Here is a 15,635-nt window from a genome sequence, read left to right as displayed (position 1 = left end):
GGCTTTTGTGAGATCTTTTAAAATAAGTTCGGCTAGTACGAAGTTTTTTACTAGTCCAGGGGTGCTTGAAGCAAATTTGGGGTATAAAAAGAGTTCTTTTTCTATAGCAGGAAGTAAAGATTTGTCTGCAGGTTTGTTTTTATTGGAAATGGAAAAAAGCGATGATTTAAATATGCATACTAATGTGCCGTTTTTGAAAATTTAGTTGAAGTTTTAAAAATTCAATATTTTCTTTTCTAATTATCATCTAAGAATTCCTTTCAGTGGACATTCTTTGCCTTTATTAATTCATTAAAAGGAATGTGAAAGTGTATATGAAACTAAAATTGATGCTTTTATTTATGATTAAGCTTAACCTTCAGAACCGGCGGCTGGATTGGCTTTTGTTAATAGAAGTAGTGTTATTTTATCTTGGAGAAATCCATAGAATTTCTTATATGTTAAAGCCAATGAAAATAGTGTTAATTAAAATGGTAATGGACAAGTTTAGATAACTTTTTCAGAAACTGCTTTAAAATATTATGAGAAAGTTAATTTAATATATATATATATATATATATATATATATATATTTTTATATATAATTTATTTTTTATATATCATTTATATAATTGTATAGTTTTTTTATATAAATTACTTTTTTTTTTTAATATATATAATTTTCTCCTATATATACAATTTTTTTTTTTTTAAGCCTAATTAAGTCACTTATGAAATAGTTCCAAATAAATAAAACTCACCTATAGTATAGTTAGTAAATATTTTTTTAATTAATATAATATAGTAATTAAAATTTATTAGGAAATTATATCTAGTACAGCTTTGACTATAAAAATGAATGTTAAATGTAATTAAGAAAGTACTTTTTATTATATTGTATAAACTGATGAAGCTAAAGGAGTTACTTTTTAAGAAATAATATGGAATTCTTGGAAATTTTTATAACCTTAAATAATGGATGTGTATAATTATCATTATGGATTTTAAAATATAGAAATGACTTTATAAGATGAAAATTAAGGGAATATATATAATTAAAAAGAAATAGAAGTAAAAGAATTAAGACCTTCCACTACTTATAATATAACAGGATTTTGTTTAAATACAAATGACAAAATGAGTTAGTCAGTAAGTAAAATGTATACTACTAAAAGTAATTCCGGAAAATTTTTGACAATAGAAATAAAATTTGCATCTATTATAAAAAAAGACATGATTTAAAGACTTTCGTGTTTTTTATCATCTTATTTAAAAGTTCCAGCACCATTGTATAACATAAAATAAATGAAAAAATATAAATAAAAATATATATATATAAATATAAATTTATATATATATATATATATATATATATATATATATATATTATATATATTATACATATTGTTATATATATATTTTTTTTTATAAATATTTAATTATATATATTTAGACTAAGAACTTAATTTGATTAATATTGTAATTTATAAAGAAGAAGAAGGAGAAGAAGAAGGAGATTTTTAACTTAAGCAATCGATGATAGTGGTATTTTAGTTACGAAATTTTACATATATCCATCTTATACTGATGAAAAAGATAAGATAACTCCTTAGATATAAATAAAAGGAATAAATGAATTTGAAGCTATAAAATATGCAACTTCAAATATAACAGGGCTTCCTACAATAGTGTATTTTGGATAGCCTGAAGTAGGAGAATTTACTCCACCTATGTTTGTAAACGCCACATAAATATAAATATAGACAGATTTATAATAAGTGGATATTATAGGTATTGCTTGTGATTAAATTTGCTTTATTTATGCTTTAGTTGATCTCGCATCGAAAAGTAAACCGACTCATTTAGAAATAAGAACGAATTATTTTAATTATTTATAGAAAAATATCAATACTATATCTTAAAGTTTTATGGGTGTGTATAATAACGTTCCTGTAAATATAAATTTTAGTGGATTGAAAAAAAATACTTAGTATAAAATTTATTATTATGCTGCGGCAGATGATCCGTCTGTTTTTTAAGCTAAAACGGAAATTTAATAAAGGGAATTTTCCACTTTAGATGATTTAGTGGTTTTCGGAAGTTTTTTTGGTGTATTTTTTTTAGAAACATTATTAGTTTTTATTATATTATGATTAATAAATATATACATATGTCTATTTTTTTTTATATTTTTTTATTATTTTTTATAACTAATTGATTAATCCACATATTTATTTATTACCAAAAAAAAAAAAAAAAAAAAAAAATAGTAAAAAATTAATAATTATTTATCTTCAAGAAAAATCTCATATTCATTTAAAAATAATAAAAGTAGTAGTATTAATACTAGTTATAGCATTTAAAATTAAAAACTTAATTTAATGTAATCCTTCGAATTACATAATTAAAATTAAATCGATAACACTTAAAATAAAATTAATAAAATTAGCCATAAACTAGACGAATCATTTTAAGAAATCATATCCTAAGCTCAAAAATATATATAAAAATATCATTTAAATCAACAAATTCGAATAAATATTTGGATAAAGAAATTAAATATATCAAATAGCAATATTATATAAAAATAAAACAGAAATTTATATGCAAAATTATTATTAAATATGGTAAAAACTTCAATTTTTCATTAACCTTTTTCATGTACACCTCCTGAAGGGACTTTAATAAAGCTAACTAAATATGATATAGTAAAAAATTATAGATGTTCTATATAATATATATATATATATATATTTTTTAAAAACAGCCTTATTAATCAAAAATTATATTGATAGAATTTGAAAGGGAAATGATGTAAAAGACTAGTACATAAAAAATAATTACAAAAACATATAATCTAGATACTCATAAAACTAAAAACAGAGTAACGAAAAAAAAAAAAAAAAAAAAAAAAATTAAAATTTTAAAAGCAATTCTTTATAATCTATACATAGAAAATATTCATCATTAAATCTTTCAAATCTAACGAATTATTTCAAAAGTAAAAAAAAAGAAGATCCTTTTGAAAACTTAGGGTAAAATACTATCAGAAAGGAATAAAATATAAGATTAAGCTCACTTTAAGATGAAGTTTAGCCTTATTTGAAATAATAATATTAAAATAAAAGTAAATAAGTAGAAAGTATTTTAGAATAAGCATATGAATCAAATAATAATAACGAAAATAGGGAACTTACTAACAAGAATTATTTATTGGAAATGGAACTTAAATAAAAAAACGAAATGATTTAGGTTTTATAAAAAAACATTGAAAATATAGCCGAAGAAAATAATAACTTAAAATATTATTAAATTTTATAAAAGTAACTACTTGATAATTTTAAAGATTTTTTTAATAAATAAGAAAAGCAATTTTAAAATAATGATTAGGTAATTTTTTTTTTTTTTAAAAAAAAAATTTAATTATTTTTTGGTTTGTAGTATTAATAAATAATATAAGATCTAAATTTTTTATTTTTCATATAAAATGGAATTTAATAAGTTAATAATTAATAATTAAATTAATAATAAACAGATATTAATTATTAAAAATACGCATAAATGCTAAAAAATAAAATATAATAAAGTAATTTAGATACTCGGGTTTTTTTAAAATATTTAAATTCTATATAAAAAAAATTGACATGAATAAAAAAAATAAAAAAAATATTTATTTTTATTATTATACAAAAAAAATATATGCTTTTTTTATTTATTTTTATTAATTTTTTTTTTATTATTATTCAATTTTCATATAACTATTCTATATAATATCTAAAAATTTAAGTTTTTATGATTTTAGATAAAAGAACATCTTCAATTTTATCGTTTCTACTTTTATAAATATACTATTCTAATTATTCGAAATTAAATTCCTATTTATTTATTTTTTAATAAAATATAATTGTTTTATTTTACATTATTATCTAAAAAAATATTCTATTATGGTATATGATTAATAATTTATCTATATAAAAACTTAGTAAATCCACTCATAATTTAAAGACAGCATTTTTTCTATATTTCATTAGGAGAAATAACCAGTTCTTTTTTAAATATTTCCCATCCAAATTACTTAAATATTCCTTTTAAAACTCTTTTTTTACTGGGCATAATTCCTCAAAAAAAATTAAACATCACCCACTAAGCTTTTATATAATTAAGATTTTTTTATTTCTTAAAAACTTCCTTATATTTCAACCTGATTTTCATCTAAATATACAAAAGTACACTAATCGTATTTATTAGGTAAATCAAGTTCCAAAACTTCATTTTTTGACATATTTAAACCCACCATAATAGGTACAGGAGAGTCCATTAAATGCATTAAATTAAATGGAAGAATACTTATAATTGGATGAGGCCATTTAAAAGGCTTTAAAAGTGAATAAAACATTAAAATTCCGGATGATAAAAGGGCGGTATTTTATGATACGAGAATAGTATGCTGCTCTATCATTAAATTAAGGTATATTTCTACAAACATTTCACATTAAATACATGAAAATATTATTGAACTTGATCCTTCTGCTTCTATATATGGTGCATTTTATTAATTAGGAATTTAGTAAGAAAATAATTCGGTATTATATTATATATATATATAGGAGTTTAAATTTGGGGTAGTTAAATTTTATAATTGATTAAGAAATCCAAGATAATATTTTTAAATTAACTTTTTTTTTTTTTTTTATTTATTTAAAAAAAATAAAATAAAATTAGAGAAAAAAAAAAATACCTCTGTTAGTTTTTCTTATTTGATTTATGTGAAAATGTCCTTATTTTTTAGGCTAGAATTTTAGGTTTGGTAGTTGATTCTTTGAATTTTCAATTAATCTTTTATTTAATAATTTCTGAAAAAAATAAAAAAAAAATAAGGAATAAAAAATAAAAAACATATTTTCTATTTTTTTTTATTTAAACAAAAATTACTTAATATAGAAGAAATTATATCTAAGAAAAAATTTATAAAAGGATAATATGTTAAAAAACATATAGCTCTTTTAGTTACCCAAAAACATTTTTTTTATTTTTTGAATCCTTATTAAAGATAAGTTTAATATATATATATATATATATATATATATATTTTAAAATAAATTATACTTAGGATGGATTATCATCAATTATATCCTTTATTTTAAAGCAAATTCCATATAAAAGCCTAGAAGGATTACAAATATCTAATAATATATTAGATTAATTGTTTACTTTTTTAAAAGAATCGCCAGTTTTAACAACAAAAGTGAAACTATTTTCATTATATTCAATATCGTAGTTAGCAAACATGATTTCATTTATTTAAGATAAAGAATCTGTAATTTTCATTTACTAAGTTTCTACACCATTAGGAAAAACGAAAAAAGGCAAAACGTTTTCACAATTGTTTTCAAGTATTTAATATTCCGGATATCTATATTACATTTTAGAAGTCAAACTAAAGAAAAAAAAATATAAATGTAAATAAAAATGTAAATATAAATAAATATATATATATATATATATATATATATTATATATATATATTAATATTTACTTTTATTTGGCAAATGTTGTTTTATCTATATTTTCTTCGTTTATTCCGAAAATAATAAATTATTCAAAAATTTTATCTCCAGGATTATTTATATTTTATTTTAAATCTATATTTTTTCTAAATTTTTTTTCATTCTTCCTGGTTCTTTATTTAAATTTGCGATTGATCTACTTTTTATTTTTAATTCCAAATTTTGGAAATCTCCGCATGTAATACTATTTCTTTAACTTATATCTTCATTTTATATATTCATTTCTATTAAACTGATTATTTCATTGTTCGTTTCATTATTTTATTAATTATATAAATTAGATGTTTTTTAAATTTATTTTTTATTTAAATTTAAAGTGTTTATATCTTCTTCAGTAGCACATTTCTTTTTTATTTATTATTATTTTAATATGCTATAATTATTTTTATTTTCTTATATTATATCACTCTTTTTTTTCTTTAGTTAATTTTATTACTTATTTATATGATTTTCCCTTTTGATATCACTTTAGGAAATTAATAAATTTTCAATTTAATTATCTTAATAAATGTTTTTTCCTTGCTAAAGTAATATTTTTTCTTTTTCTGAAAAATATGTTTTATAGCTATATTTTACATTATTTTATGTATTAATTTCGAGTAAATTTTACTTATTTACTTCCTCTTCTTATACTTCGAATTCATTGTCTTCTTCTAGTCTACTATATTTATTATTAATAGCCACTTTTTGCTAAAAAGATTCATTATTTATTTACTATTCGAAGTTTTCGAATTTTCTTTTCTAATATATATTACCTAAAGGCTAAATTTTAATTTTATTCATTAGTTTATTTTATTTTAATTCTCTAGAACATATCTTTTAATTATTTTTATCATTTAAATAAGAATTTAATTCATTTCCTTCTGTTTAATTTTTATTTTAAAATAGACTTAGTTTTTTCTAGTTTAAACTTTGACTGTTTGACTGACTATTAGTTCTGCTATTTTAAATATTATTTTCGCTACTTTATAAAAGCCTATTGTTTATTTAACTATATAGTACAAAAAAGTTATTTTCTTTGTTATTATTATATTTTATTTGACTTTTATTATTTAAATTTTCATTTTTTGTATTTAAATTATTACTCTAATAAGTACTTGTACTTAAAGGCTTTTTCATATTTATTTATTATTGGCTTACTTTTCGTGAATTATAACTTAAATAAATACTACTAATGTTAGGATTTTTAATTTAGTTAGTAGTTTTTTGGTTTAAATATTATATTGAAATATTATTGTTATTTGAGCTTTGGCTTAAGTCTCTTATAATTGAGTTTGATTTTTCTTTTTAGAGTTATGTTTAGGCTTTATTGTTAGTTTATTATATATTATTAAGATTTTGATTAAATTAGATTTATATGTTTTACATTGTATTTATGTTATTTTGACTTGTATTATTTTTATTTTATGGTTTTATTATTTATTCTTCTTTTCGTATTATTTTTGTTTAACATTATTGACATAACTTTAATTATTCTTATAAGTATTTAATTTAGTTTTTATGTAATGATTCATTTTATTTTAAATTTTTTATCAATTGTTTGTTTTGTTATATTATCTTTTCATTTTATTCAAGATCAAATTAATTTTTTTATATTATTTATATAAGTTATTAATTTTTATTTTTCTCTTATGTGTATTTCTATATTATTTTACATTTTTTTTTTTAACAATAAATAAATAAATAAATAATCTTTTTAAATTTTTATTTTTTTTGTTAATGAACATTTTTGTAATGCTTTAATTAATCGTAAAATTGCTTTGATTATTCATTTAATAGTTTATAGTTTTTTTCATATTCATTTTAACATGAAATCATTATTAATTTATTTTATTTATTATAATTTAAAATTAAAACGATATAATATTTAAATGAAATGTATATTTTTTAAAACATATATATTTATTTAAATATTAAGATTATAATAAATCATTAATATTATTTTATAATTTAATCAATAATATTATTATATATAATTATATAATATAAAAATTCTAAATGAAAATTTTTACTAATATATTATATACAATATTTATACATATATATATTTATATATATATATAAATTTATATATATATTTATATTTATCTTACAAGATTTTATAATAATATTAATAATAAATACAATTGTAAATATTAAAATCAATCTTATTTATTTAAATAAGATTAAAAATATACTTAATATTATATGTAAAAATTTTAATTTTCTAAAAAAATTAATTAATTAATATAAAATTACATTTTTAATTATATATTTTTATTATTATTACTTAATAAATCTTAAAGATTTGTATTAATTTATAATAAATAGAACCTAGGGAAGATTAATCTAGAAAAAAAATAACATAATTAAAATTTCTATGTATAGTTCATTTAATAATCGGATTATTATTTATATTTTTATATAAAAGCGTTACAAAAGGAATATTTGAATTATTTTCATGTTTAATTTTATATATAACATGGATATAAATATCTTAATGGTTAATCTTATTTTATATAGTTTTTATTTGTATATTTAGTATTGTATAGCATATAGTTTTTTTACTTACTTTAGTATAAAATGGAAAAGAAATTATTTAATCAGAAAATAAATTAATATCTATTTAAAATATATTATCTTTTTTTTAATTATATTTTATATTGTTGCTGCTTATATTGCATTTTAAGCATATAAATAATTCAAATTAGAAATATATGAATACGGAGGAAAATAATACAATATAAATACTAATGAATTAGAAAATTAAATTAATTAAAATCAAATTAATTTAAATTAATCAAATACAATTAGTATTTATTTTAAAAAAAAAATATAAATAAAAAAAGGTAAAAATACTAATGAATAATATTTTTAAGGAAAAGGATATAATAATATATATATATATATATATATATATTTATATTATATATATATATATTTATTTATATTTAATATATTTATTATAATATTTTATTTTATTTTTTAATTTTTATCTTTTTATTAATTTATTAATATTATTTATTTTTTTTAATTTAAAATTCTTTTAAAAAAAAATGAAAAATTATAAATTAGTAAAATATTTGTATAAGCGTCCATTTTTATGCATTCCAATTATATAAATAAACAGAATAGATTAATTAAACTATGAAAAGTTATTTTAAAAAGGAATAAAGTATTTAATTTTTGATAAGGATAATACACTTACATAACATTTATAACCTGATTATTATGATGAAAAAATAAAACATTGCATATAAAATGAAGTTAAATCAATATATGATAACAATTCTTTATTTTTAATTTCTAATTCAGTAAAAAATACAGAATAAAAATAAATAATTGAAAACATTTTAAATATGACATGTATTTTAACTTAAAATAGAAAACCTTTTAATTTTAATGATATTTTAAATTTTTTAAAATAAAAGAATCCGAATAAAAGAATTCTTAATCATGAAATCGGATTTATTGGTGATAGATTATTAACTGATATTCTTTTAGCGAATTTAAATGGATGTATTTCTATTTAAACGAGACCATTTTGTACAAAAAATGAAGATTTAGGTATTAGGATTATGAGAAGTATTGAAAATAAAATTTATGAAAAATATTTTAATAATTAATTGAATATTAATTTATTTTATAGAAACAAAAATATATATTTTGATGATATTTATAAATGAAAATTATTTTTAAAATGAAATGAAATAAACTTAATATTATATATAAAATATCTAATTATAGACTTTTCAATTAAAAAAAAATATTTAAATTTAATATAGAAATAATTTTTTATTTTAAAAAAATAAAAAAATAGTTTAATATATTATTTTAGAGAAAATTTAATTTTCCTATTTTTATTTTATATATAATTTCAACAAAAATAAATATTATAATATTTTTTTTTTTTCAAGAAATAAATCTACATATTTACACAATAAAATACTTATAATAATTCTAATTTAAAATAAATAGAAAATGTAAGAATAAGTATTTTAACCCTAATAAACATAAAATCCTTCTTTAAACTAAGAAACAAGATAGTTGAAATACTTAGAATGCCAAAAAGGTGATTTCCATACAGGCGAAAAATTAAATTATGTTCAATTAAATACATAACATAAAGAAGAAATATTAGGATGTGTAATATGCCAAGAAGAACAAAAAAAAGGGTAATGGAAACCATTAAAGGTTTTATTACACTAAGCTTTAGAAAACACATCAAAAGCCGCAAAATTGGAGACATTAAACATTGATGAATTATTAGTTGAATTAGAAAACTAATAAAAATTATAAGAAAAAGAAATAGAGAAATTAAATTATATTTTTTAATAACATACTAAAAATTTAAAAGAATAAATGGAATGTTATTTTTCTCGAATGAGAGATTAAATTTTATCACATAGTGTAAAAGGAGATACCATAAATTAGCTTTTTAACAATATATATGATTATAGAAATGATTTAGAAGTTTTAAAAAGCTCAGTTATGAGATTAATTAATTTTGTCCCTGTTTCCGTTTGTAATAATAATAATGAATAATTTTAAAATGAAAACATATCCACTGAGAGCTTGAAAAATAACATAGTTTATTAATATAAAGATATATAGATATAATTCGAAAATACATAAAAAAACATAGTTTAAGTTTTTGAAATTTAAAAAAAATATATATAAGAAGTTATATAGAATATGGATATATTAGGAGGTGAATAGTTAAAAATGTAATTTTCTTTTAGTTTAAAACACCCTTAAATCACTTAAATTAATAAATTTACAGTTAAATCTATAGGAACTACTCCTAATTATCGATTTGCATTAATGGAACCTCCTTTACCTAAAAATAAACCGATTAAAATTACTTTTAAAAATAAATAAGGAAATGCTGGAGGTAATAATTGGATTGCAATAGGTGTTTGTCATAAAAATATAATTGTTGAGAAAAATTATGGATTTAACTTTAATGCATTAGGACATGGAGCTTATTTGATGTCCTCAAATGCCGGATCTTGGTCTACAAGTACGACATAAGCTAATAATGTGGTAAAAGGTTTTTATTTTGGAAAAAATGATACTGTATAAATAAATTATGATCCTATAGGAAAATTTGTGTAGTTTTAAAAAGATAATAAAACAGATTAAGTATATAAATTAGATATTTAAATAGTTGATAATGATCCATTGTATGCTTGTGTGCTTTTTTATTATACAGGGGATGAAATTGAATATGTTTATGATTATAAATATTAATGAAATATTATTTTATATTTTAAGTTTTTTTTTTTTTTTATTAATTTTTTCAGATTTATTGACTGTTTTAAGTTTAATATAATTATTCGAATGAATATGATTTCAATAATTATTACATGTTCTTTTAATTTTACTTTTTAAATATTCTTATTTATATATTTGTGTTTTTTTATTTTTTTACTTTTCTTCTTTCAATTATATATCCATCTCTTATAAGCTTTTTAAATTATAAAGGAACATTTATAGATTTTTATTATTAATTTTCTTGAAGATTAAATGCTAAGATTAGTCTTTATTCAGCGTTTTATTCAATATTATTATTATTATTATTATTATTATTATTATTATTATTTTTAATATTGTTTTTATTAAAATCTTCTAAAAAGTTATTTATTAAAATTTTATTTTTGTTATTTTCATTTTCATTATTTTGTAAACTATTAATTACATACATTTATTTTTTTTAAAATATTTTTATATATATATTAATTTACTTTTTATCTGTTTATATCTTTTTTTTTTTTTTTAATAAATATATTTTTTATTTATTATAAATACATTATTAGGTAGTTTATTATCTTATATTATGATTTTCATCTGCTCCTATTCTAATAATTTTTGTTTTAATAACATATTTTCATTTTCTATTGCTTCCAGCATTTTCAAAACGTCAGCTATATAATTATATACGATGTATTTTATATTTATTTACTTGAAATAAATTCATCATATAACTTATTTTTTAATTGACAAAAATACATATCATCAATTTTTTCTTAATTTTTTTTATGGATTATGCATTAGTTTTAGTTCTATTGTGAAGTTTATTAATTAATTTAATATTTTTAAGATAAATCTTCATATAACTAATAAAATGATAAAAATATACAAACAAATATAGAAATTACATTATTTATTTCATTTTATATTTATTAATGTAAATTTTTTAACTAAATTCTTTAATTTAAATTTAGTCTATAAGTTTATTTTATCCAAATTTTAAAATATTATTTAATTTTTTGATTTTAATTATTAATTCTTTACTACATATGTTTAAAAATTATATTATATGCAGTTATTTTTAATTAGGTTTTTCTATATTTTAAATAAATTTTTTAACATACTATTGCCTTTATTAATATAAATTTATGAAAAAAAATATAAAATAAAAAATAAATAGACTTATATATAAATATATAATAAATTTATATATATATATTTATATATGTTAATATATATTCATAATTTTTTAATATATATTTATGTTTTTTTTTTTTTTTATAAAAAATACTTATGATTTGATAATTTATTAATCTATATTTAATTAAATATGATTAGATTTTTAAACATATTATTATTTATTATTTTTTTGTTTTTTAATTTTAATTTTATTAAATGCAAATGCCATTTTTTATTATTTATTTTAATTAAATATACTATTAAGTATCAAAATAGATAATATTTATTATTAAATCTTCTTTTTTTTTTATTATTAAAAAATCTTTAGTTTTAAAAAAGCTCCTATCTATTATTTTTTTATTATTTTTCTTATTGATATTTCGAATATCTTTAATTATATAAATAAAATAAATAAAATTAAAAATAATTACTTTAAATTTCAAATAATAATTTTTTAAAGAAATTTTGTGAATTTCTTTTTAAGGATATTTCCTCTAATATTACATGTAATTATTCCATTTATTAAAATAATAAAAAGCTCTTAAATGATAATTATTAATTAGTTTTGCTAATATAATATATTTTCTATTTTCAATATTTCGTTCAGCTTAAATAAAATTTCTAATTATTTAACACATTTTAAGCTTTGTACTTTTCTATTAATTTATGAAAATTTTTGTTGATATTTTGTCAAGAAAATCTTAAAATTTATTTAATTTATAATTAAATTCTTTAATAATATAAAAAGATTGTTTCAATATATTTATTTTATATTCATTAACTTTTTAAAAAAGAGAAAATAAATGAAAATATTATAATTTTTAATTCATTTTTTATATTAAATATATATATAATTTTTTTTATTAAATATTTAAAAAAAAAGAATATATATAAAAATATTTAAATATATACATATAAATATATATATATATATGAATATAAATAAATAAATATATATATATATTTATTTATATAATTATAAATTATATATATATAATTTTTTATATAAATATATATATATTTTATAATTTTGTTTCAATTAATTTTTTTAATTAAAGCTACAAAAAATCCATCAGAACTTTCTTAAAAAGGATTAACTCTTAAACATTTATTTCCATCTAGTAATAAATCTGTTTAGAATCCTTTACAATCCCAATTTTCACATAAATCTACTAATTTAAACTAATTTTTATTTTCTTAAATAAAACTTCCTACCACATCTTCATTTTCCATTTAAAAAATAGAACAAGTAGAATACACAAAACCTTCTAAATTTGGAAACATTTTTATTTTATTTAAAATTTCCTTTTGAAATATACTTAAATTCAACACCCTATTTTTTTCCTTTCCGTTTAAATTTTCGTATATTTTATTACATTTATCAATAAAGAATTCCTTTAAATTTTCTTCTTTTTCCTCCTATATACTATCAAAATATATATGATTTAACATTCCACTACCTGAACATGAAGGATCACATAAAATATACTTTACATTTGGATAATACTCGGGTTTTATTTGTAAAAAATCTTATTAAAAACATTCAAAATTATTATCGTTTTTGAAAAAAATTTCAAGTCTTTTTTTCAAAATTTGAAATCGTTTCTCGTCTTTTTCGAAAGCTAGAATTTTTCCTTTTTTTCCTATATATTCGATCAATTATAGTGTTTTATTTCCCGGAGCTGCACAACAGTCTATAATTTCGATTTTTTCATTATTTTATTTTTAGTTTTTTATTAATTTTTCATATAAAAAAAATGCAGGAATAGCACTTGATTTACTCTATATTACTAAGTTGTTTTCTTAAAGGTCTTTTATGGGATTTTTTTGGATTATTTCTTGATAGTTTTTATATTGGATTTTATATAAATTTGGTATTATGTCATCTTTTTCGGCTTTTGGTAGTATTTTTTCATTAAAAAAAGCATTTTTAGGTCCTATTAAGCGCATATAGATATCTTTTTGATAATATATGATTAATTTGAATCCATTTTTAACATTTTTTGTATAAAATCTTTGTTTTCTATTATGTATTTTTTTAATTAGCCACCACCTTGTATTTTTTTTTTATCAGAAAAGAATTATTCAATAATCAAAATACAAAAAAGGAAGAAATTTTGAACATTTTAAGAACATTTTTTATCTTTTTTTTTTAATTATTAAGCTATTTCTTGAATTTATTCATAATTTTTTAATGCTTTTATTAAAATTCCATATGCTTCAGGGATATTCTTTTATGGAAAATCCCTAAAAAGAAGAGTTTTTAAATTAGCTTTTTCGATTTTTATTTTTTTTAAGGCTTTTGCATAATTTATATATTTATTCATTTTTTTTTTATTTATTTATATATATATTTCTTTATATTATATTTATTTGTATATTTTTTAATAATAATTAATTAGTTTTGTTTTTTATAAATTAATAAAAAATATACTAGATTGTAAATCTAAATTTTCTGTATTATTATTTTTTAATATAAAAAACAAACCTATCTGTATATATTAGCATTAAAAATTAAAATATTTTTTAAATTAATAAGTACGTTTAAAACATAAGAAATATATTTATATAATTATGGTTAATAAATGTTTAATTATATTTAAAAATATAGTGTCATCTAATAATGGAAATTTTATTTATAAATTTCTGATAAATAAGTATATATTAAATTATATCTAATTATTATATTTTAAAAATATAAAATAAACTAAGTATATGTATATGTTGGTTATAAAATAAAAATTTAGAAATTATAAATTTGTAAAGAATATTTTTTTAATTAAATATTATATGATAAATAAAAATAATTTTATAAATATATATGTCTAAAATAATAAATATAAAGATATTATTATTTTTAAAATAATTAATATTAATATTAATATTAATATTATTATATATTATTATTATTATTATTATTATTATTATTTTTATTATTTATTCTTTATTATTTTTATTTTTAATTACAATTTATCTTTTATTTATTCATAAGATTCTTTTTATTATATTATATTGAATTTAATTTATTTTTTTTATTTTTTTATATTTTATTTTTTATATTTTTCAATTTTTTTATTTATATAGATAATTTATTATTCTTTATTTTTTTAAAAAAAATATTTATTTTATAAAAAATTTTAATTAAATAAAAAACTAAGATTTTATTATCATGAATTTATTTTTAAAAATTATTTAAAAATTTCCATTTATTACTTATAAATTATTTTCATATTATAATATATTAAACGAAATATATTTTTTTAAATCTTAATACTTTTTTCAATTTCTTTATTTAATCAAAATAAAAATAGTATTACATTTATAAATATATAATAATATAATTCTTTTTTTATACAATTTATTTTTTAAAAATAAAATATTTATATCTTAAAATTTTATAATATAAAGATCTTTATAAAAACATTTGTATACATTTCTTATATAATATTAAAAAATATAAACTAATTTTAAATATGAAAAAATTATTCTTATACAAAGTTAAAATTTTTAATTATTATTAAAATATTATTTATATTTTTATAATAAAATAAATAGTAAAAGCTTTAAAAAAATAAATAAAAATTATTATTTTATAAAACCAAATTTTGTTTTGTGTTTTTTGTTTGTTTTTTTTCTTTAAAAATTATATAAACTATATCTTTTGATAAATCCTTATAT

The 15,635-nt window shown here is 16.1% G+C and overlaps 2 protein-coding genes across 2 annotated transcripts, besides 36 other annotated features; one reads left to right on the top strand and one right to left on the bottom strand. All coding sequences in view use genetic code 6, as the record gives it.

Annotated features, from left to right (window-relative positions):
* Positions 1 to 538: 538 nt before the first annotated feature.
* Positions 539 to 583: a microsatellite.
* Positions 540 to 609: a microsatellite.
* Positions 556 to 686: a microsatellite.
* A 618-nt stretch (positions 687 to 1,304) lies between these two features.
* Positions 1,305 to 1,398: a microsatellite.
* Positions 1,305 to 1,431: a microsatellite.
* Positions 1,326 to 1,430: a microsatellite.
* A 38-nt stretch (positions 1,432 to 1,469) lies between the features above and the next one.
* Positions 1,470 to 1,496: a microsatellite.
* A 1,373-nt stretch (positions 1,497 to 2,869) lies between these two features.
* Positions 2,870 to 2,894: a microsatellite.
* A 788-nt stretch (positions 2,895 to 3,682) lies between these two features.
* Positions 3,683 to 3,730: a microsatellite.
* Positions 3,731 to 4,835: 1,105 nt separating this feature from the next.
* Positions 4,836 to 4,874: a microsatellite.
* A 164-nt stretch (positions 4,875 to 5,038) lies between these two features.
* Positions 5,039 to 5,068: a microsatellite.
* A 358-nt stretch (positions 5,069 to 5,426) lies between these two features.
* Positions 5,427 to 5,465: a microsatellite.
* Positions 5,429 to 5,462: a microsatellite.
* Positions 5,429 to 5,511: a microsatellite.
* Positions 5,455 to 5,505: a microsatellite.
* A 1,944-nt stretch (positions 5,512 to 7,455) lies between the features above and the next one.
* Positions 7,456 to 7,525: a microsatellite.
* Positions 7,526 to 7,560: 35 nt separating this feature from the next.
* Positions 7,561 to 7,630: a microsatellite.
* Positions 7,575 to 7,634: a microsatellite.
* Positions 7,635 to 8,287: 653 nt separating this feature from the next.
* Positions 8,288 to 8,325: a microsatellite.
* An 86-nt stretch (positions 8,326 to 8,411) lies between these two features.
* Positions 8,412 to 8,497: a microsatellite.
* Positions 8,418 to 8,509: a microsatellite.
* Positions 8,423 to 8,509: a microsatellite.
* Positions 8,459 to 8,563: a microsatellite.
* Positions 8,483 to 8,531: a microsatellite.
* Positions 8,492 to 8,535: a microsatellite.
* A 1,657-nt stretch (positions 8,564 to 10,220) lies between the features above and the next one.
* Positions 10,221 to 10,781, top strand: IMG5_124140 (hypothetical protein; the record flags this gene model as incomplete). The annotated part of the gene is made up of 2 exons (XM_004032287.1): positions 10,221 to 10,548; positions 10,741 to 10,781. 2 exons carry the CDS (start codon positions 10,221 to 10,223, stop codon positions 10,779 to 10,781), a joined length of 369 nt encoding a protein of 122 aa, XP_004032335.1.
* Positions 10,782 to 11,090: 309 nt separating this feature from the next.
* Positions 11,091 to 11,149: a microsatellite.
* Positions 11,150 to 11,292: 143 nt separating this feature from the next.
* Positions 11,293 to 11,335: a microsatellite.
* A 618-nt stretch (positions 11,336 to 11,953) lies between these two features.
* Positions 11,954 to 11,997: a microsatellite.
* Positions 11,990 to 12,050: a microsatellite.
* Positions 12,051 to 12,841: 791 nt separating this feature from the next.
* Positions 12,842 to 12,978: a microsatellite.
* Positions 12,979 to 13,452: 474 nt separating this feature from the next.
* Positions 13,453 to 14,121, bottom strand: IMG5_124130 (hypothetical protein; the record flags this gene model as incomplete). Its single annotated transcript, XM_004032286.1, has 1 exon — positions 13,453 to 14,121. A coding segment is annotated over one exon (507 nt), but the record flags the coding sequence as incomplete, so codon positions are not given.
* Positions 14,122 to 14,266: 145 nt separating this feature from the next.
* Positions 14,267 to 14,340: a microsatellite.
* Positions 14,285 to 14,343: a microsatellite.
* Positions 14,344 to 14,803: 460 nt separating this feature from the next.
* Positions 14,804 to 14,915: a microsatellite.
* A 59-nt stretch (positions 14,916 to 14,974) lies between these two features.
* Positions 14,975 to 15,035: a microsatellite.
* Positions 14,980 to 15,035: a microsatellite.
* Positions 14,984 to 15,039: a microsatellite.
* Positions 15,040 to 15,635: the final 596 nt, after the last annotated feature.

The sequence above is a fragment of the Ichthyophthirius multifiliis genome (assembly GCF_000220395.1).
Source record: "Ichthyophthirius multifiliis unplaced genomic scaffold scaff_1120509250983, whole genome shotgun sequence".
Lineage (NCBI taxonomy): Eukaryota > Ciliophora > Oligohymenophorea > Hymenostomatida > Ichthyophthirius > Ichthyophthirius multifiliis.
This window is presented reverse-complemented; position numbering and strand designations above follow the sequence as displayed.